At 41.7% G+C, this 23,833-nt stretch overlaps 1 protein-coding gene across 7 annotated transcripts in view; it reads right to left on the bottom strand.

Annotated features, from left to right (window-relative positions):
• DDX6 (DEAD-box helicase 6) overlaps positions 1 to 23,833 on the bottom strand; it is a 55,830-nt gene that overhangs the window by 15,151 nt on the left and 16,846 nt on the right. For all 7 annotated transcript variants that reach the window (XM_008250484.4, XM_051837682.2, XM_070047092.1 and 4 more), the window contains exons 5-11: positions 11,673 to 11,802; positions 10,056 to 10,202; positions 8,614 to 8,708; positions 5,866 to 5,988; positions 5,258 to 5,386; positions 2,820 to 2,936; positions 806 to 869 (exon numbers count right to left, since the gene is read on the bottom strand). In XM_008250484.4, coding sequence (XP_008248706.1) covers positions 806 to 869; positions 2,820 to 2,936; positions 5,258 to 5,386; positions 5,866 to 5,988; positions 8,614 to 8,708; positions 10,056 to 10,202; positions 11,673 to 11,802 — 805 coding nt within the window. The remainder of the gene's footprint in view (positions 1 to 805; positions 870 to 2,819; positions 2,937 to 5,257; positions 5,387 to 5,865; positions 5,989 to 8,613; positions 8,709 to 10,055; positions 10,203 to 11,672; positions 11,803 to 23,833) is intronic.

The following is a 23,833-nucleotide window of genomic DNA, read 5'->3' as shown; positions in this document are numbered from 1 at the left end:
CACACATTTTAAAAACTGGTGGTAAGGTCAGCGCTGTGGCACAGTGGGTAAAGCTGCCACCTGCAGTGCCGGCATCCCATATGGGCACTAGTTCTAGTCCCGGCTGCTCCACTTGTGATCCAGCTCCCTGCTAATGTGCTTGGAAAGCAGCGTAAGATGGCCCAAGCACTTGGGCCCCTGCACCTATGTGGGAGAAGAAGCTCTAGCCTCCTAGCTTTGGATAGGCCCAGCTCTGGCCATTGCAGCCATCTGGGGAGTGAACCAGCGGATGGGAAGACCTCTCCTCTCTCTGCCTCTGCCACTCTGTAATTCTACCTTTCAAATAAATAAATAAATAAATAAATCTTTTTTAAAAATAAAATTCTTAAAAAAATAAAAATAAAAAAATTGGTGGTGGGGCCAGTGTTGTGATGTAGTGGTTAAAGCTGCCACCTGCAATGCCAGCATCCCACATGAGTCCCAGTTCGTATCCTAGCTTCAACTTCCAACCCAGCTTTCTGCTAATCATCTGGAAAAAGCAGAAGATGGTCCAAGGGTTTGGGCTGCTGCCACCCATGTGGGAGATCCAGATAAAGCTCCTGGTTCCTCTACTGCTTTCCCAGGCCATAGCAGAGAGCTGGATCAGAAATGATCAGCTGGGATTCGAACTGGTGCCTGTTTGAGATGCCGGCACTGCAGGTGGTAGCTTTACCTGCTATACCACAGAGCCAGCCCCACAAATAAATCTTAAAAAAATAAAAATGACAGATAAACCACAACAGAAGTAGGGAGAAAAATATGTGCGAAAACAACACAAAATACATACCAGTGCAAACAAGATTGCGGCATAAGCCATTTCGGAAATCATGAAATACACGATTTCTATGTTCCTAGGAGAAAAGCAACAGGTTCTGTTTGATTAAAATTCATACACAGCCCCAAACTGTAATAATTTCTCCTTTATACCTTTATATATTTTATATTTATATAAAAATTTATATTCAAGGATATATATATATATCTCCTTTATATATTTTCTTTATACCCAAAATGTTTATACAAATGATCCCATGATGTTAAGCTTTCAAAAGCAAATGTGAACTGATTCTTATGTTGAGTTTATAGAAATTTCACAACAGTATAGTTTAACATAAAAACGTCTTGCTATAGTTGTGAACTACTTGTCAAATTAAGCAAAGGAAAAAATATCAGTTTAAGCATGACACACAATAATCCCCCCTTGTCTTTAGTTTCATTTTCTGTGGTTCCAAGTTACCTATGGTCCAAAATTAGTAAAGGGAAAATTTCAGAAATAAACACTTCACACTCTTTTAAGTTACATGGTATTATGAATAGTGTGATGAAATCTGCTCTCCCTTCCCCGGGATGTGAATCCCTTTGTCCAATACAGCCATCCTACGTACACTGTCTACGCCATTTAATAGAAGTCGCAGTTCTCAAATTGACCAATGCAACATCATTGCTTGTATTCAAGTCACCATTTTGCAGTAGTGTAACACAACATCAGATGCCTATGTGATTCCCCTCATTTCATTACAAGGATGAATACAAAATATTGTGAGACATGTATCACATTCACGTAACTTCTATTATAGTATGTTGCTACAATTTTCCTATTTTATTAGTTATTGTTGTTAATCTCTTGCTGTGCCTAATCCCTAACTTTATCATAGGGATGTAAGTACAGCAAAAACCATACCACATATATAGTTTAGTATCATCCAGTTAGAGGCATCCACTGTAGGGTGGGGCAGGGGTCTTAGAAAGTACCCTTGGGGCCAGCACTGTGGTATAGCAGATTAAGCCACTACCTACAACACTAGCATCCTGTATGCGCACCAATTTACATCTCAGCTGCTCAACTTCCAATCTAGTTCCCTGTTAAAGCAGTGGAAGATAGCCTAAGCCTCTGGGCACCTGCACCCATGTAGGAAACCTGGATGAAGCTTCTGGTTCCTGGCCTCAGCCTGGCCCAGTCCCAACTGTTCTGACCATTTGGAAAATGAACCAGCAGATGGATGATCTGTGTGTGTGTGTGTGTGTGTGTGTGTGTGTGTATCTCCCTCTAACTCTGGCTTTCAAACATGATAAATAAATTAAAAAAAAAAAAAGTATGCCCCACAGAGGTGTAGTGCAGTGGTTGAGACACTCACATCCCATATCATAGTATCTGGGTTAGAGTCCTGCCTCCACTTCCACTTCCAGCTTCCTGATAATGCACACCTGAAAGGCAGCAGGTGACGGCTCAAGTACTTGGATGTCCGCCATCCACATGGGAAACTCAGACTAAGTTCCTGGCACCTGGCTCAGCCTGGCCCAGCTTAGCCTGTTAATGGCATTTGGGGAGTAAAACAGTGGATGGGACATCTCTTTCAAATAAATAAAAACAAATGGATTTTTTTAAATTAAGTATCCCCACAGATAAGGTGTAATTAACAATCTGGAGCAGTGCTGTCCAACAGAACTTTCTGTAATAAAGGGAATGTTCTAGCTGTACTTTCCAATAAAGCAGCCACAAAATATATTCATGTTCCTTCATTTTAACTAATTTAAATGGCCAGACAGTGATTATACTCAACAGTGCAAATCGAGATGTATGACAGCTTACAAAGTACTTACTCATGCATTATTTCAATCTAACAACCTTATGAAGTATGAATATGTACTATTACAAAACTGAACATCAGAGAGTTACTTTAGAAGGGCTCTTTGGCTAATAAGGGATACTTAGAGCATTTAGAGAAGTATTAAAACAAAATAATGAAATGCTTAGAAAGTTCTTTTTGTTCAATCTGTATAAATTCTAGTTTTATACTCACCTGCCTCATTTTAGCATGAATATAGAAGCAAGAATAACCCAGTTGAGAAATCTTCTTGGCTAGCAATTCAACTCTCTGAGAGGAATTACAGAAAATGATTGACTGGTTTATCTGAAGCTACAGGGATGAAAAGGAAAAACAAAAATCTTAAGTTGGTTTGCCAAGTTTTGAAAATACTGATTAGTAAAAAAGAAATGTTAATAACATGGTCTAAAATTCAGAATCTCAAAATACAAGAGACAGAAGTTGTAAAAATTGTAAATATGGAGCAGGCATTTAGTACAGCACTTAAGATACCACTTGGGACATCTACACCCTGTATCAGAGTGCCTGGGTTAGTGTCCTAGCTCAGTTCCTCCTACCTAGCGTCCTCCTAATGTGTACTCTAAGGAGACAACAAGAGGTTTAAGTATTTGGGTCCCTCCTACCCACATGGGAGACCTGGACTGAATTCTGGACTCCCTAGCTTTGGTGTGGTCCAGCCCCAGCTATTATGGGCATTTGGTATGTGAACCAGCAGATCTGTCTCTCTGCCCTTCAAATAACATCAGAGAAAAAGGTATAAAGAAACTTTTAAGTTCTTATCCAACTTAATAGCTGCAGAAAATTTGTTTTATTATAGAACAGTGTATTTCACAAGGATCACATTAAGTGCCAATGTGCAAGATATAGCCAATTTTTATTCACACTACTCATTTTCTATAAAATCACTGAAAACACTGATTTAGAAAAAATACAATCAGTGCTATTAGGGAAATACAGTACTAGGCTTCTGATCATAACTTTTTCATTAATACAGCAGTATGTAACTTTGTTTTATACATATTTCTGTTTAAGGATGTCTCGTATTCACTTGAAAACCAATACCATGATAACTCATGTTTGCAAAAAACTTACCTAACACACATTTTCTCTGCAAGGCACATCCCAACATCAATATTTTGAGACTGAGGAATACCAAGCAACACCTTAGCACTATGTGTTAAGGGTCATTTTAAACAGTGAAATAATCAACTTTTAAAAAGCATAAAAAATGGGGCACTAAACAGACTCTGAAAAGGACATCTGTTCATAGTGTGACAGCTAAAACCAGAAGGCAGTGTTGCCTGGAGCAAGTATTGTGGTAGGTGGGTTAAACTACCATTTGCAATGCCTGTATCCATGTAAGAGTACCACTTTGAGTCCTGACTACTCTGTACTTCTAATCCAGCTCCTTGCTAAAATGCTTGGGAGGCAGAGGATGATGGCTCAAGTGGCTGGGTTCATGTTATCCTCGTGGGAGATCCAGATGGAATTGTTGGCTCCTGACTCCAGCAGGCCTACCCCTGGCTGTTTTAGCCATTTGGGGAGTGGAGAGTGGATGGAAGATATCTATCTCTGTCACTCTGCCTTCAAAAAAAAAAAAAAAAAAAAAAAAAAAAAAAAAAAGGGCAGGGGCTGGTGGCGTAGCAGGTAAAGCCAATGCCTACAGTGCTGGCATACCATATGGTGCTGGTTTGAGTCCTGGCTGCTCCATTTCTGATCCAGCTCTCTGCTATGGCCTGAGAAAACAGTGGAAGATGGCCCAAGTCCTTGGACCCCCCGCACCCACTTGGGAGACCTGGAAGAAGCTCCTGGCTTCGGACAGGCATAGCTCCGGCCGTGGCAGCCAATTGGGGAGTGAACCAGTGGGATGGAAGACCCCCCCACCTTCTCTCTCTCTCTCTCTCTGCCTCTCCTTCTCTGTATAACTCTGACTTTCAAATAAATAAATAAGTAAAAATAAATAAAAGCAGTACTGCCATTTTAGACCTTAACTGAGAATGTGTGTTATCAACTGACTCAATTTTTTTGCCACATTGTAAATATCCACAAACAATTGTGAAAGGGCATCAAGTATTGAATTGGAAGTTATAAAAAATCTGCAAAGGGGACAGTGCTGTGGCGTAGCAGGTAAAGCCGTCGCCTTCAATGCCAGCATCCTTTATGGGTGCTGGTTCCAGTCCCCGCTGCTCCACTTCTGATCCAGCTCTCTGCTATGGCCTGGGAAAGATGATCCAAGTCCTTGGGCCCCTGCCCCCATGTATGAGACCCAGAGGAAGTTCCTGGCTCCTGGCTTCAGATCAGCACAGCTCCAGCCATTGTGGCCATTTGGGAAGTGAACCAGTGGATGGAAGACCTCTCTCTCTGGCTCTCCTTCTCTCTCTGTGTAACTCTTTCAAGTAAATAAATAAATCTTAAAAAAAAAAAAAAATCTGCAAGTAGACAGATTCACAAACAATTTTTGAGTAATGAGGACCAACTGTATTAATATCAAGCTATTTTAAAATAAAAGTACTATATCAAACAGTATCAATTTGAGATCAACACATGAAACTGTAAGGAAACACAAGACTTTACAGTGAAGATGGTAGAAAAATTGCTACAACTGTCATTCAGAAAGGGAAGCTACTACTGACCCTGGAGAAAAGTGTGTTGAGGCAGTGTACTTTTTGGCGCTCAGTTACATATGCGTAGTACTGGGTTACTCCCTTCAGAGTTAGTTCCTCCATCAGGTTAATCTCATAGGGTTTCTGTAAATGGGAATTCTGAAAAATAAAGAAAAAAAGACATGCTTAAATGAAAGCAGATTTTCTTTTAAACTCAAAACATATACTAACATTCCTGTCAAACATTTGCTTTAAGGGATCTCTCTTCAAAACAAGAATACATCACGTCTCATGGAAGAAACATATTACCACAAGATGTGGTATCTCAGATTCAGAAATGTAGCAAAGTTATTATGGTCTATTTTGAATACAGGATAATGTAATCAATGTACTTATTAGAATCAATGACTATGTCAGCCTGAGAAAAGCAAGGTAAAACATGAAGAACTTAACCAAGCAACTACTTATTAATAGCTTTTTAAAAAAATGTTAACTTACATACAACAAAATCTTAACAGAGCAGCTGAAGGGCAAAAAGTTGAAATAATCAGCATATACAGATACATCAATAAAAGATGTAATTATGGATAAATCAAAGTCACATGCAGAAGGATGACATTGCAGAAGTTTATACTCACCATGAATTTTTGTACACTAAGAGGGAACGTAGCGGAATATAGTAAAATCTGCCTGTTTTTAGGTAGCGTGAGAATAATATCCTCCATTATCTGCACAAAATCCTGTGACAGCAACTTATCTGCCTGTTGACCAAAGAAAAAACATTTTTTGAAAAAAAATTAAAAATGTCAAAGAATAAACATCGAATAAAAGCATCCATGTAATATTCCTAGTTGTAAACAGGAAATTCACTCCAAGACACAAAGTTCAATGGTAACAAACTTCCAGTGATTCAGATGAGAAGTCTATATAACCTCCATCTTTTACAAAAAAACTCCAGACCAATTAAACCCTGTTTTCCATGGCAGAATTTTAATGTGATTCTCTTTAAAGAGGTAGTTATGTACAGTGGTTAACAGTACAAGTTCTGAAGTCAAACTATCTAGGTTGAAATCTTATCTCCTTTATTTAATTAGCTATGTTGAGATGCTACTTAACTACTCCATACTTCAGCTTCCACAACTGTAAAGCTGTTCACATACTGTAGTTAACTAAATTATAGAATACCTACCTTACAGGGTTATAAAAATTAAATGAACAACAAAGTAGTTAGTGCTGACACACAGTGACTAATATTCTGCCTCATTACCCAAAGACTGACCAAATTAGACCATAATCAATGAACTGCTTTTCTAAAACATAAACACAATATAAAATAATTATATATAAAAGGTTAACAACTCTGACATGTTACATGTATAAAATACTGCTAGAGGGGCCAGCATTGTGGTACAGTGGGTTAAGCTACCACATATGACACCAGCATTCAATATAAGCACCAGTTTTAGCCCCAGCTTCTCCACTTCCAATCCAGTTCCCTATTAATGCACCTGGGAAAGAAGATGATGATGACCTGAGTTTTTGGGCCCTTGCCACACATGCAAGAGACCCAAATGGATTTCCAGGCTCATGGCTTCAGCATGACCCAGCCCTGGCCATTTGGAGAGTAAACCAGCAGATGGAGGAGCTCTGTAATTCTCTGCCTTCCAAATAAATAAATCTTAAAAACAAAAACAAAAAACAGGGGCTGGCAATGGGGCATAGTGAGTACAGCCACCGCCTGCAACACTGGCATCCCATATGGGCACAGGTTCAAGTCCCAGCTGCTCCACTTATGGTCCAGCTCTCTACTAATGCATGTGGCAAAGCAGAAGATGGCAAGCATTTGGGTTTCTGCCATCCCCATGGGAGACCCAGAGGAAAGTCCTGGCTCCTGGCTTTGGACCAGCCCAGATCCGGTCATTGCGGACATTTGGGGAGTGAATCAGTTAACTCTGCCTTTCAAATAAATAAATAAATCTTTTTTAAAAAAAAATCTTGGGATACACATTCAATGTGTTCTTAAAAAAGCACTTCTAGGGGCCAGCATCATGGTGCACTGGGTTAAGGTGCTGCCTGTGACACCAGCATCCCATATGGGTACTGGTTTGCGTCCTGGCTCCTCCACTTCCAATCCAGCTCCCTGCTAATGTGCCTAGGAAAGCAGCAGAAAATGGCCCAAGTACTTTAGCCCCATGTACCCACATGGGAGACTAAATGGAGTTCCAGGCTCCTGGCTTCAGCCTGGCTCAATCTTGGTCATTGAGGCCATTTGAGGAGTGAACCAGTGGATGGAAAATCTCTTTCTCTGCAATTCTGCCTTTCAAATAAGTAAGTCTTTATATATTATAACCTGGGACATACTTCATGTAACAGAAAACAAAAACCAAACTATACAAAGAAGTAGACACAGGCTGGCGCCGTGGCTCACTTGGTTAATCCTCCACCCGCAGTGCCAGCATCCCATATGGGCACTAGTTCTAGTCCCAGCTGCTCCTCTTCCAGTCCAGCTCTCTGCTGTGGCCTGGGAGGGCAGTGGAGGATGGTCCAAAAGTGCTTGGGCCCCTGCACCTGCATGGGAGACCAGGAAGAACCACCTAGCTCCTGGCTTCGGATTGGCTCAGCACCAGCCACAGCAACATTTGAGGGGTGAACCAGTGGAAGGAAGACCTTTCTCTCTCTCTCTCTGTCTATAACTACCTGTCAAATTAAAAAAGGGGGGGGGGGGGCCAGTGCTGTGGCACAGTGGGTTAACACCCTGGCCTGAAGCACCAGCGCCCATATGGGTGCCGGTTTTAGTCCCAGCTGCTCCATTTCCAATCTAGCTCTCTGCTATTGCCTGGGAAAGCAGAAGATGACCCAAGTCCTTGGGCCCCTGCACCCACGTGGGAGACCCGGAAGAAGCTCCTGGCTCCTGAATGGCGCAGCTCCGGCCATTGTGGCCAACTGAGGAGTGAACCATCAGATGGAAGACCTCCCTCTCTTTCTCTCCTCTCTCTCTGACTTTCAAATAAATAAATAAATAAATATCTAAAAAGAAAAAAGTAGTAGACAGAAAATGAGAGGCCAGAGATGCTATATTCTATTTAAAAAGCATTACTGAATAGAAAGAGACTACTGGAATGAGCCTGGCTTTGAGGTTACCAGTCACTCCTGTTGCAAAATACTTAAACCATCTGGCATCCTTTACAATGATACAGGCTGAACAACTATGAATGTCTATCATCTATTGCTTTTGAAAAGTCACACATGCAAGTAATTTTAAACCAATCACTTAGTTGCAAACTTACTAGGTTATAAACACAAAAAGCTTTGCTTCATTCACTGGCAGTTATAAGCAAAGCATAGAAAAGCACAGAATACTATTTTTCTAAATGAAAAGACATTACCTCATCCAGTACTATCATCTGGACATGATCAACCTTTGCTACTCCTTTCTTGATAAGATCCAGGATTCTCCCAGGGGTAGCAATCACCACGTGCACTACATAAAATTTAGAAAACATATACTCATTAATTTTACACTTGACCTCAGCCAAAAGGCGGGAAAACAATACACTCCTTAATTTTACCTTGGGCAATAGGGATAAATGTTTATACATTTTTAGCAGAAACACTACTGCAAAAACAAGAATACAAAAGGCACATGTGTTTTAAGATATGGATGTCCCTTTCACCTCAGGATGACTAGAGAACGCCTGTTTGCTTCACCCCCTACACTGGATGGGTTAGGCTACAGCTTTCCAAATCACATATTCCAACTATGGTGCATACTTCCTTGTTTTAGGACAATCCCCAAATGAGTAACAGAAGGCTACAAGGCTCCTGACAAACTACCAATGCCTTTAATCTAGAAAGAGTGTTCAAAAGATTGTTATACAACCTCTTAAGGAACTGTACAGTACAAAGTATGTATCAAGGTCAGTCTCTGTGGCACCAGTTACCATGCTGTAATGTTGGTTTAAGTCTCACTCCTTCACTTCCAATCCAGCTCTCTGCTAATGTGTCTGGGAAACAGTGGATGGCTCAGTACTTAAATCCCTGAACCCACATGGGAGACCCAGATGTTCCTGGGTCCTGGCTCCAGCCTGGCCCTACTCCAGCTATTTTGGCCATTTGGGGAGTGAATCAGTAGATGGAAGATCTCTCTGACTTTCAAATAAATCTTAAACAAAAGTATACATCAATTATATAAGCAATCTCATTCTTGGTATTTTGTTTCATTTTTTTTCTCCCAGTAATATATCATGGAAATCTCTTCACAAAAATGAACAGATCAGTTTCTCTTAATGGCTACATGGAATTTCATTCACATTATACTATGTATTTAGCCAATCTCCTATGACATTTAAGTTGAACTAATTTTTCAGTATTACAAACCAAACTGCAAACACTGTATATACAGTCTTGCATTTATCCAATTACTTCTTCAGTAGAGAGTTTTGGGGAAATACTCATTTGTAGTTTTGGAATAGTCTATCAAGTTGTACATGACAGAGAACCTATGAATTTAAATTTCCATGTTGTAATACAAGCTATTTTTACATAAAGTCACATTATTGGTTACTAACTTTTTTTTTAGTTTCATCAAGTACAAAGGTACAATGAATATAAACTGCTGTTTTGACTTACATTTTAAAGTTACTAGTGTAAGGTTGCATTTCCTTTCAATTATTATCAATCTATCTTACTTGATCATTTTAAAATTCACATTTCTACTGCAGTGTTTCTGTCCTTAATTCTTAAAAATGATTTATTGAAAGGGCAAATGGGAGTATCTATGACTAAAATTACCAGAGAGCTACACTACCTTGTATTATTCATTTCCTACCTGTGTCGTCAAGCCTCATTATGTCATCCCGTAAATTGGTTCCTCCTGTGGTTGCCATCACTTTGGCCCCTCCCATGTGTTTGCTGACCTGGATGCAAATTTGACTGACCTGTAGAGCAAGTTCTCTAGTGGGAACAATCACCATTGCTGGAAAATATTAAGAAAAAATAAAGAAACAGAACATGTCACATTTTAATATCAGAAATAATAACCCTTGTAATCTAAATACTAAGATGTATTAAAAAGTCTAACTTTAGGGGCTGGTATGATGGCTTAGCGGGTAAAACTGCCGCCTTGGACACCAGCATCCCATATGGGCACTGGTTCATGTCCCAGCTGCTCCACTTCCAATCCAGTTCTCTGCAAATGGCCTGGGAAAAGAATTGGTAGACGGTCCAAGTGTTTGGGCTCCTGCCACCCACATGTGAGACCCAGATGAACCTCCTGGTTCCTGACTTTGGCCTGGCATTCACAGCCATCTAGGAGAGTGAATGAGTGGACTGAAGATCTCTCCCCTACCCGCAACTTTAAAAAAAAAAAATAATCTTAGTTAAAAAGGTAACTTTAATAGGCCTAACAGATACATCAACTTTTAATACAAGGAACTTCAAAAGGTCTGTGAAAAATGGAATTAAAAGATAAATTTATTTGGGTGCAAAAAAAATTAAAACTCACGAAATTTTTTCAAAATAAACATTTTCCATGAACTTTCTGAAGATCCCACATATTTTAAGAGTCTGAGTTACATCTGACAGTCAGACATTCAATAGTTTCAACAACCAAGTAAGATTCTGTTTACATCACGTGGAATCAGGAAGAAATAACAATTACAAATAAATAAACACAAAACTTCAGGAGACCGGCATTGTGGCACAGTGACACTTGCGCTACTTGTGACACTGGCTTCCTATATTGGAGCACGGGTTCAAGTTCCCATAGTTCCACTTCTGATTAGACTCCCTACTTGCTAATGAGCCTGGGAAAGCAGAAGATGGCCCAAGTGCTTGGGTCCCTGTCACCTACATCGGAGACCCAGATGGAATTCCTGCCTCCTGGCTTAACCCTGGCCCAGCTCTAGCTGTTGATGCTATTTGGGGAGTGGACCAAGGGAAGGAAGATTTTCTGTCTCTTCCTGTGTCACTCTGCCTTTCAAATAAATAACATCTTAAAAGCCTCAGAGGTGAAATCCTAATTGTATTAACTTTCTCTGGGTACAACTACAGAAATTTGTTTCTTCCCCACTCCCTAAAATTCTTAAAATCCTCAAACCACAAGCCTTTAAAATTGAAGTTCATGTTTCTACAAGGAACTCCGCAGACACACAACTGCCACAAAATAACAATTCAGTTTCATGGCTTACAAGAAGCTTGTCAATTAATTCTCATAATCTTAGCTCTCCTATCTATAGGGCAATAATACTTATTTTGCCTATTTCACTGCAATGCTATCAAAACTGTGAATTATGTAAAAATACTCTGAAAATTAGAAATCTCTTTTAAAAGTTGAGAATCATTTCTACAAAATAATTAGGCCAAAAGTTGTCAAAAGAAAGAGAATACTAATTCTAGATTATATAAATTGTTTTTATAGTTTAAAACACAAATTTTTCCAACTAACCTTGTATATTGTCCTTCTTCAGGTCTAGCCGTTCAAGTAAGGGAATGAGGTAGGCACCGCTCTTGCCTGTTCCATTTTTTGCTCTAGCTAAGATATCCCTACCAGATAAAGCAATGGGAATGCTCTCCTCCTAAAAGAGGCAAGACAATACAAAAGTACTTGTGAATAATAATAGCACATAAGCCAATTTTCCCCTCAAATACACTAAAGGATTATTTTTCTTGGTACTGTTTTGAAGTGCCCAATATTTGCATTTTACATGAATAGCAGCAACCCAAGTAAACTAGCAGAACTACTCAACACCACCATCCATTATCAACCAATATTTAGCATAAGTTCCCACAGAATACACTTTAAATTGTATCTTAATAAAAACTGTGTATGTGCAAAGAAAATGGAGAAATACAGGCTGGCCTATAAGCAGGGCATAAACAAACAGCAAAAAAGATATCTCAATATTTAACTGGAAATAATACCAGAAACAATTCTAAGCAAAGCCCATACAGCAATGAAATCTTTCAACTATTTTTGACAACAATGAAAAATACGTATAAAACTACATAGCTTACCCTTGCACAAAACAGGTGAAATCTAACATTTGGTCATACTTGGCTTTTATTTATACATTACACACATTTCCAATGTCTCACATCATAATTCTATATCCTGAAATGTGTTCAACTGAGGGTTCAAATTCCATTTCAGTTATCTTGTTCCACGGTCACATCAATGAGAGTGACTTATTCTCCTATTTAGCTTACTTTGTCATTGTGCATTTTGCAAAAGGTAATGATATTTCCTATTAAATACTTAGAACAAATTTCTGAAACAACAGCAAAGGATTCCCAACCATATTGAAAATTAAATACACATACCCAAAGAGAAGTTAAAAGGGCATAAAACAATGAAGTAGAACAACAGACAATGGTCAGTTTATAAATCTCCACGAATAACAGTACAATCTGGTACAAAAGATACTCCAGTTACTCAACAATGGGCTCTATTAGGGCAGTGCAAGACAAAATGAGACATTTTTCAAAAAGCTCATGGAAAATGTGTATTATGAAAAACTATGCATGGATTTCAAAAATTTTTATACCGAATTAAGTGCATCTTTTAACTTATTTTTCCATTAACTTTTCACAGTGCTCTCATTTATGTTGGGAGGAAATTTCCTTTGAAAAGAATTAAGGTCTCAGGAGCCAGCATTGTGGCGTAGCAGATAAAGCGAATGCCTTCGACATCGGCATCCCATATGGGCACCATTCGTGTCCCAGCTGCTCTACTTTCCATCTAGCCACGTGCTAATGGCCTGGGTAAAGCAGTAGAAGACGGCCCAAGTGTTTGTGCCTCTCATAACTGTTTCCAAAAGGCCTCTATGATTCTCTACTTAAAGGCAAACACCAAATTAAAAAAAAAATGTATTTTACAGACTGGCCAGTTAGACAAAATCTGTTTTGGGACTGGTGTTGTGGTACAGCAGGTTAGGCAGACACTGCAATGCCAGCATCCCACACTGGAATGCTGATTTAAGTTCTAGATGCTGTGCTTCTGATCCAGCTTCCTGCTAATGACCCTGGGAAATCAGTGGAAGATGGCCCACGTAACTGGGGCCTTGGACCCGTTTGAGAGACTCAGAGTTTCTGGCTCCTAGTTTCGGCTTGGCCCAGACCTGGCTGCTGTGGCCAACTGGGGAGTGAAACAGTTGATGGAAGATCTCTCTTGCTCTCTGCAATTCTGCCTTTCAAATAAAAATAAATCTAAAACAAAACAAAAAATCTTGCCTCTTCAATTCTGAAACCCAATTTTAAAAATTCAATCACATCATATTTCAGAGATAAACAGAGTAACTATCAGACTCTAGGTAACTCGGGTTTTATTAATTGGCTCCAAATCTAAGAGTGGTAATAATACCCAACTCAGACATGCTTGTTGGTGTTATTATAAATATTAGACTCTAATCCAAACTAGTCATTTTGAAAGACATGTCTTAGTCATAAAAGACTAGAAAAGACAATGTCAGTAAGTTGGCATAAGCAGCAGTAACAGAAACTGCTACTACTTCTATCACTATATCTAACATATTGAGACCTAGAAACTATTCTTCACAGATTTTTGGGGAAAGAAACCAGTTTTCTCTTATAAGGTCTTTCCTTTCTCCTCATCTTAAAAGCTGAAAGCATGCAAAACATTTAAGATTTTGATTCTGGGGCCACTGTTGTGGTACTATGGATTAAGCTGTGCCTTAACAAGGTCAGCACCCCACGTAAGAGTGCTGGTTCATGACCTGGCTGGCTCTACTTCCAATTCAGCTTCCTGCTAATGAGCCAGGGAGAGCAGCAGATGACACACTAAAGTACTTGGGGCCCCATTATCCATTTGGGAGGACAGCATGGACTTCCGAATTTTTTAATTTAAAAAAAATTTTTTTTGACAGGCAGAGCTAGACAGTGAGAAAGGGAGACAGAGAGAAAGGTCTTCCTTCCATTGGTTCACCCCCCAAATGGCCGCCATGGCTGCCACGGCCGGTGAGCTGCTACGATCTGAAGCCAGGAGCCAGGTGCCTCCTCCCAGTCTCCCATGCGGGTGCAGGGCCCAAGGACTTGGGCCATCCTCCACCACACTCCCGGGACACAGCAGAGAGCTGGACCGGAAGAGCAGCAACCAGGACAGAACCAGCGCCCAGACCGGGACTAGAACCCAGAGTGCCAGTGCCGCAAGCAGAGGATTAGCCTAGTGAGCCACGGCGCCGGCCAGACTTCCTAACTTCTGCCTCTAGCCTGGCCCAGACCTTGCGGTTGCACCCATTTGAAGGGTGAACCAGCAGACAGATATCTTTCAAATAAATACATCTTAAAAAAAATGATGATTTTGAGTATTGGGTATTTATTTTAGAACAGGTGTTCGGGCCGGCGCCGCGGCTCACTAGGCTAATCCTCTGCCTAGCAGCGCCGGCACACCGGGTTCTAGTCCCGGTAGGGGCGAATTCTGTCCCGGTTGCCCCTCTTCCAGGCCAGCTCCCTGCTGTGGCCAGGGAGTGCAGTGGAGGATGGCCCAGGTGCTTGGGCCTTGCACCCCATGGGAGACCAGGAAAAGCACCTGGCTCCTGGCTCCTGCCATCGGATCAGCGCGGTGCGCCGGCCGCAGCGCGCCGACCGCAGCGGCCATTGGAGGGTGAACCAATGGCAAAGGAAGACCTTTCTCTCTGTCTCTGTCTCTCTCACTGTCCACTCTGCCTGTAAAAAAAAAAAAAAAAAAAAAAAAAAAGAACAGGTGTTCATATACTGTTTCAGAGCCCTTACCAAATAAATTCTTGAAAGTAATAAAATGAGGGTTTTGTATTATTAAAGGGTGTTAATTTGGGATTCCTATGTAATAAGGACAAAGTCAATGTGATTATTAGGTGAAAGAATTAAACCATTCCTGCTCCAAGAAGTATTATTACTTTCCACCATAAAACATGGAAAGTTAAGGCCTACTTTGCCATGGCTTTTGTTATGATGGTTACATTCCAGACCAATGTAAAAGGACTGGGATATGACTGGAAGTCATACTAGTAGTCAAGCATCTAGCAAAGAGTTTATTTCACTGATTACTTTAATAACTCACAAAAGTAGTCAAGGAATATGGAATTGGTTTTTGATTCTAGAGACTTTGATTTCAAATGTAATTAAACCTTTTTATAAATAAAAGACCATATATAATTCAGTAATTATAGATAAGTACATTTTATATATCAAAATTTAGAAGATTATTATCCATTTGTTTTTTGGTTTGGTTTTGTTTTGTTTTGGACAGGCAGAGTGGACAGTGAGAGAGAGACAGAGAGAAAGGTCTTCCTTTGCCGTTGCTTCACCCTCCAATAGCTGCCCCGGCTGGCGCACCGCGCTGATCCGAAGGTGGAGCCAGGTACTTCTCCTGGTCTCTCATGGGGTGCAGGGCCCAAGCTCTTGGGCCATCCTCCACTGCATTCCCGGGGCACAGCAGAGAGCTGGCCTGGAAGAGGGGCAACCGGAACAGAATCCGGCGCCCTGACCGGGATTAGAACCCGGTGTGCTGGCGCCGCTAGGTGGAAGATCAGCCTATTGAGCCGCGGCGCTGGCCAATTATTATCCATTTGTAAAGGTTATTTTAAAAATCTTTTTTAAAAGAGTTATTTATTATTAGAAAGGCAGAGTTACAGAGAGGCAGAGACCAAAGTCTGCTGATAAACTCCCATAATGGTTGCAACGGCCAAGGCCAGGCTGACCTGAAGCCAGAGCCTGGAGATTCTTCCAGGTCTCTCACGCAGGTGCAGAGGCCCAAGGACTTGGGCCATCTTCCACTGCTTTCCCAGGCCATAGCAGAGAGCTGATCAGAAGTAGAGCAACCGGGACTCAAACCAGTGCCCATATGGCATGCCAGCACTGCAGGTGGCATCTTTACCCGCTATGCCACAGGGCTGACCCCATTTTTAAAATCTTTGAAGTATTTTTAAAATGTTATTTTTCTTCAAAATCCCCCATGTAAGGTTCAGCGTTATGGCATAATGGGTAAAGCCACTGCCAGCAACATCTCATATGGGCACCAGTTTGAGGCCCAGCTGCTCCACTTCCAATCAAGCTCCCTGCTAATGTGCCTGGTAAAGCAGCAGAAGATGGTTCCTGCCTGGCCTAGCCCCAGCCAATGTAGCCATTTTGGAAGTGAACCAGTGGATGGAAGATTTTTTTCTCTCTCTCTTCCTCTATGTAACTCTTTCAAACAAAATTTTAAAATTTTATTATTTTATTTATATTATTTAAAAATAATAAAATAAAATCCTTCATGTAATTCATATTTAAAAAGAGAAGACAAACATCTTTTCCTTTATCTTCAGCTTCAAAGCAGTTTTGCAACTCATTACTAATAAATACAATGAAAGCCAGCATCCTCAGGGCCAGAGCTGGGGCGCTGTAGGTTAAGCCTCTACCTGCAGGTGCCAGCATCCCATATGGACATGAGTTTGCATCCTGGCTACTCCTCTTCTGATACAGCTCTCTGTTAATGGCCTGGGAAAGCAGTGGAAGATAACCCAAGTGTCCCTGCACCCATGTGGGAGATCTGGAAGAAGCCCCTGGCTTTGGATGCCCAGCTCTGGCCACTGCAGCCATTTGGGGAGTAACCAGTGGATGGACGACTTCTCTCTGTCTCTCCTGGACTTTTCTCTGTAACTCTGTCTCTCAAATGAACAAAAACAACAACAAAAACAAAAAAGAAGCCAAAGCCAGCATCCCCTATCATGCCACATTCGTGGTTTAGTCTGGCACTTATAAAAAAAAAATCACATGTGGGGACCAGTACTGTGGCATAGCGGGTAAAGCCACTGCTTAAGTGCCAGAATCCCATATGGGTGCTGGTTCCAGTCCCAGCACTCCACTTCCAATCCAGCTCTCTGTTATTTCTTGGGAAAGCAGTAGATGGCCCAAGTCCTTGGGCCCCTGCACCCGTGTGGGAGACCCAGAAGAAGTTCCTGGCTCCTAACTCAATCGGCCCAGCTCTGGGCATTGAGGCCATCTGGAGAGTGAAACCAGCAGATGGAAGATGTCTGTCTCTGTCTCTTTTTTAAAAAAGTCACATGTGCTATAATTTGGCAAAACATGGCATGTTACTGTAAAAATGGAACTTCCACAGTAACAATTATATAACCAGAATATTCAATTTTTTTAAAAGATTTATTTATTTACTTACTTGAAAGTCAGAGTTACATAGAGAGAGAGAGAGACAGAGACAGAGACAGAGAGAGAGGTCTTCCATCTGCTGGTTCACTCTCAATTGTCCACAATGGCTGGAGCTGTGCCAATCTGAAGCCAGGAGCAAGGAGCTTCTTCCGGGTCTCCCACGCGGGTGGCAGGGGCCCAAGGACTTAGGCCATCTTCTACTGCTTTCCCTGGCCATAGCAGAGAGCTGGATGGGAAGTGGATCAGCCGGGTCTCGAACCAGCATCCATATGGGATGCTGGCACTTCAGGCCAGGGCGTTAACCTGCTGTGTCACAGTGCTGGCCCCAAAAATATTCAATCTTAATAAGCTTTCTTAAAAGCTAAAACATGGTGCCAGCATTGTGGAGCAGCAGGTTAAGCTGCTGCCTGCAATGCTGGCATCCCATATGGGATGGGCAAAGTTAAAGTCCTGACTGCTCCACTTCTGATCCAGGTTCCTGGTAACAGGCCTGGGAAAGCAGTGCCAAGGTGGCCCAAGTACTTGGGGCCCTGCACCCAAGTGGGAGACCTGGATTAAGCTCCTAGCTTTGGCCTGGCCCATCCCTGGCCATTGCAGCCATCTGGGGAGTTAACCAGCAGATGGAAGGTATCTCTCCCTTTTCTTCTATTTCTGTTTTTCAAATAAATAAATCAAAAAAAAAAAAAAAAAGGAAAAAAAAAAAAAGGAAAAGGAAAAAGACTGAAACCTCTCTAGCACTCAGTTAGTACAGAAATGTCCTAAGCAGCATGACTTTCATCTCCTACCATGACCTCATTTCTACTAGAGCCCCAAGCGTAGGGTCAGATGATCAGAAATAATATGTGCCAGGAGCACTGTGAAAATGGTCTAGTGACAATCCTGTTGTTTTACAGCCAGCACTGAACAGTCTGCTTATTATAGTAAAGCAGTCTTCTCTGACTTGAATCACTCTGTTAATCTTCAACCATTCCAGAGGCTTCCACTACCCCTAACAAATGCAATATCTTCTATGGTTCTTGGGGCCTACAGACTTTTTATTAGGCTATCTACACATTACTGTGTTCTACACAGCTTTACAAAAGGCAACAGGGGTGGTTCTGGGAGTCTCCCAATGGTGTGCTGGGTCAAGTTCGTTAAATATAAGATTTATGAATGAAGTGAAGCAGGGTAGAATTAGAGTGGGGGTATCTTAATTCCCATTTTTAGTTCACCTTTTGACTGACTTCAATTAAAGCCACTGATTTCTATTACTATGCCTTCTGTGACAGAGCTTCTACCCTACAGAAACAGATTAAGGATAAAGCTTTAGGGGCAGGCGCTGTGGAGTAGCAGGTAAAGCTGCCACCTGCAGTGCCGGCATCCCATATGAGCACCGGTTCAAGTCCTGGCTGCTGCACTTCTGATCCAGCTCTCTGCTATGGCCTGGGAAAGCAGTGGAAGATGGCCCAAGTCCTTGGGTCCCTGCACCCACGTAGGAGATCCAGAAAGTTTCTGGCTCCTGGCTTCGGATCAGATCACCTCTGGCCTTTGCGGCCATTTGGGGAGTGAACCAGCGATGGAAGACCTCTGTCTCTCCCTCTCTGTAACTATGCCTCTCACGTAAATAAATAAATCTTTCCAAAAAAAGTTAAAATGCACTAATGTTTTGCCCCATGATGGCCACTATGATTAGCAGTCAAAAAACTGAGCACATCCACACTGTCTCTTACCACTAGTTTCCTAAGATTAGGTACTATGAAGCAAAAGAATCTGAGGTCAGTGTTGTGGCACAGAGGATTAAGCCACCTCCTGTGATGCTGACATTCCATAAGACTGCCAGGCTGAGTCCCTGTTACTCCACTCCTGATCCAGCTTCCTGCTCATGTGCCTGAGAAAGCAGCAGAAGAGGTCCAAGTGCTGGGTGCTAGCTACCCATGCGGGACACCTTGATGGGAGTTCCAGGTTCCTGGCTTTGGTCTAGCCCAGCCCCAGCTGCTGTAACCATTCAGGGAGTAAACCAGCAGATGGAAGATTTTATCTACCTCTGCCTTTCAGATAAATAAATAAATTTTAATTAAAAGGAAAGAGTTTAACCCTGGTTCACATAGCTATGAAACCCAAGATGGAATCATAAAGACCTGTCAGAAGGAAAGAAAAGGAGAAAGGAAACTAAAAATTGTTTTAAAATTTGTTATGTGCATAGTGCTAGGTACTTACATACCTTATATTATTTATATCCTTATAATTTGGATAATTTTCATTTTATAACTACAAAAGGGATCTTTTCAAGGAGATAGGTTGTTTTGCTCAAAGTCCCAAAGCGGGCCGGCGCCGCGGCTCACTAGGCTAATCCTCCACCTAGCGGCGCCGGCACACCGGGTTCTAGTCCCGGTCGGGGCGCCAGATTCTGTCCCGGTTGCCCCTCTTCCAGGCCAGCCCTCTGCTGTGGCCAGGGAGTGCAGTGGAGGATGGCCCAGGTGCTTGGGCCCTGCACCCCATGAGAGACCAGGAAAAAGCACCTGGCTCCTGGCTCCTGCCATCGGATCAGCGCGGTGCGACGGCCGCAGCGTGCCGGCCGTGGCTGCCATTGGAGGGTGAACCAACGGCAAAGGAAGACCTTTCTCTCTGTCTCTCTCACTGTCCACTCTGCCTGTCAAAAAAACAAACAAACAAACAAACAAACAAAAAGTCCCAAAGCAACACTAGAACCAGAATCCAAATACTTATCTGCAAACAACCACCCGTGGGAACAAGGATGTGGAGAAGGTGGAACCCTTACACACTATTAGTGGGAAAGTACAGCCACTTTGCAAAACAGTCTGGCAGTTCCTCCAGAAGTTAAACACAGAGTTACCAAGTAAGACAGCATTCTTGGCATATATGCAAGAGAAACAAAAATATCTCTACACAAAACCTTGCACATCAATGTTCACAGCGGCATTACTCTTAGCCCGAGGTGGAAACAGTCCAAATATCCACAAACTGATGAATGAATAAACCAAAAGTGGTATAACCATGTAATGAAATATTATTTGGCAAAAGAAGGAATAGAAGGGGCAGGTATTTGGTACAGAGGTTGTTGGGGTGCCTGGTTTGAGTCCTAACTACTCTGCATCTGAGTAAGCTTCCTGCTAGTGTGAACCATGGGAGGCAACAGATAATGGCTCGAGTTCTTGGGTCTCTGATGCCCAAGTGGTAGACCTGCACTGAGTTGTAGGTTTCTGGCTTCAACCTGATCTAGAACTGACTGCTGTGGGTATTTGGGGAGTGAATCAGCAGATGGAAGATCTCTATCTGTATCCCTGCCTTTCAAATTAAACTGTGCATAGAAAAAGAAATAGAGTACTGGATTCACTGGATTCCATGAATATGCTCAGTGAGAGAAGCCAGTCACAAAAGACCAGATACTGTATGATTTCACTTATATGCAACGTCCAGAGCAGGCAAATCAACAAAAAAGTAGATTAGTAGTTACCTAGGGCTGGATGATGATAAAGGGTGACTGCTGAAGGGATTTCATCTTGGAGGGAGATGAAAATGTTCTACAATTGATTGTGGTAATCGTTGTACAACTCTAAATGTAATAAAACCCACTAAACTGCACCATTTTAAAAACTGTCAATTGTGTGATATGTGACTTATATTCCAATAAAATTACCTCTCCCAAATTCCATCTACCACCTTAGGTCTCCCAAGCCATTGCTCCACTGTAAAGTTTAGGCACCAATTTAACATGTATCTGCTGTGTTTTGGTTACTTAGCACCCCTTTCCTAGTTGCACTCCCACGTCCTTCTAAGGAATTACATCCCACTTCCTGTTTGCCCCCTAAAAGGTCAAATCTGGTCAACCTTCTAAGAAAGTGGTAAACAAGCAACTACTGAACTGTTGGCAACCATTACAGCTTTCTAAGCTCTTCAGAGGCACCTCAGTTCTTGGTCATTTCCAAGTATATTTTTCAAAACTTTTCATAAATTTTGTGAATTAAGTATTTTTTTAAAAGATTTAAAGATTTACTGAAAGGCAGAGGCACAGAGACAAAGTCTTCTGACCACTGGTTTATCCCCCAATTGGCCACAATGGCTGGAGATGAGCTGATCTGAAGCCAGGAGCTTCTACCAGGTCCCCCACACAGGTGAGGGGCCCAAGAACTTAGGCCTTCTTTTACTGCTTTCCCAGGCCACAGCAGAGAGCTGGATTGGAAGCGGAACAGCCAGGTCTTGAACAGGTGCCCATATGGGATGCCAGCACTGCTGGTGGCGGCTTTACCCACTACGCCCCAGCGCTGGCCCTCAATATTCTTGCAATAAATTCTTAGAATAAGTTGGTTTCTGTCGCCCACAACCAAATGGCACAATTTCCAATTTCCTAATATTGAAGGGCATTTTGTAAGTGTGCCATCTATAAAAAATTCTCAACTAGCTGTATTTCAGCTGCTTCCTCTTAGTCCCTTAAAGCCAGTTAAGCATAAAAACTAATTTCAAGAGGAAAAATAATTATGGAGGTGGTAAACAGGGTTTTGGCCTAATGGTATGAGCTACCACTTGAGGGGTCTGCATCTCATATTGGGGTACCAAGGTCCATTTCCAGTTCCAGCTTCCTGCTAATGCATAGCTTGAGAGGCAGCACCAGTGATGACTCAAATACTTGGGGTCTCTGCCACCTGCGCGGAAGACCCAGCTTGAGTTCTTGGCTCCTGCTTCACAAAGGCCCAGTCCCAGCTCTTGCAGGCATTTGAGAAGTGAATGAGCAAGTGGGAGATCTCTATTTCTCTCTGATTTTCAAATAAATTTTTTTTAATTTAAAAACAAAACTAAGGGGTCAGCGCTGTGGTGTAGTGGGTAAAGCTGCTGCCTGCAGTGCCAGCATCCCATATAGCCACCAGTTTGAGTCCTGGCTGCTCCACTTCTGATCCAGCTCTCTGCTATGTATGGCCTGGGAAAGCAGTAGAAGATGACCCAAGTCTTTGGGACCCTGCACCAGCATTGGAGACCTGGAAGAAGCTCCTGCCTCCTGGCATCATATCAGTGTGGTTCCGGCCGTTGTGGCCAATTAGATGGAAAACCATCCAGCAGATGAAAAACCTCTCTCTCTTTGCCTCTCTTTCTCTTTTTGTATAACTCTTTCAAAATAAGTAATGAATCTTAAAAACAACAACAACTGAGTACTGTGAAGGACATAACAGTTATTACAGATGCTCTCTGCTATCCAGAACAAAGGGAGACAGAAGACAGCAATTTCCAAAATTCTGTAATTTATGAAACATGCCTCAATTTTACAGTGGTAATCAATAGAGAAATGCTGCATTTAAAGACATAGAAAAAACAATTCTTTTAGCCACCAAAAAAATTCATTGATAGCAGGAGGATTACTTATTAAAGGATTCAGAATGCTGTAATTCTTAACTATAAGTTGTAGACCAAGCTGACAAAATAATCTGAAGTTCCTGATCTGGTCTAAAATTTTGCTAACACAAAGGGGATTCCAGGTTTCCCTCAATAATGGAGTACCTTCTTTCTTCGCTTTCTTAAGATTATCTAAAATGTCTTTAAGAGTGCCTAGGGTCTGGAAGCAGCAGAGGCTGCCATCTTTTAATCACATAATGCATTACGGAAAAAACAGGCTACCAGACCCTCCAAAGGAGACTGTATTCCTATAAAGCTTTAGTTTTAGAATGGCATAGTTATTCTATTGGACACCATAGTTAGACCTACACCTAAAGTCAGAGATAGCTACACTAAAAAAAGATGTGTGCAAACAACCTGCAGTATATCTAGCTCCAGCCTGTCAGTGTCAAACCTCTTGAAAGCATATAATTTTAAGTGCCTCATTCTCCAATACTATAGCCAAATTGCAACTAAATTCTGCCTCCTAAGAAGACTCAAATGCAGAAGAGTCACTGTCTAATCAAGAAGGCTTTAATATTTAGGGTAAAAAAAAATGCCTGGGGGGTTGTTGCTATGGTGTAATGGTTAAGCTGCCACCTGCAATGCTGGCATCCCATATGGGCGTCAGTTCAAGTCCTGGCTGCTCCACTTCCAATCCAGCTCTCTGCTGTGGCCTGGGAAAGCAGCAGAAGATGGCCTAAGTCCTTGGGCCCAGCACCATGTGAGAGACCCAGAAGAAGCTCTTCCTCCTAGCTTCAGATCAGCACAGCTCTGGCGTTGTAGCCATTTGGGGACTGAACTAGCAGATGGAAGACCTCTCTCTCTGCCTCTGCCCTTCAAATAAAATAAATAAATCTTTAAAAAAAAAAAAGCAACCTTATTAAAAAAAAACTCCTGGATAAAAACTGTAAAACCAAGTTTGACAAAAAATAGACAACAGGTTTCAAGAAGAAAGAAAGAAAACAAGGAAAAGGTAAGAGAAGTAGATACGAATGGAAAGCTATAGTAGAGGGAAGCTCACCAGGAGGTTGAATTTTACTTGGAGATTTGTAAATTTCAGTTTAGTTAAAAAATCCCAGCATTTATGACTGTTTGCTTTGC

This window comes from Oryctolagus cuniculus, chromosome 1 (genome assembly GCF_964237555.1).
Source record: "Oryctolagus cuniculus chromosome 1, mOryCun1.1, whole genome shotgun sequence".
Lineage (NCBI taxonomy): Eukaryota > Metazoa > Chordata > Mammalia > Lagomorpha > Leporidae > Oryctolagus > Oryctolagus cuniculus.
This window is presented reverse-complemented; position numbering and strand designations above follow the sequence as displayed.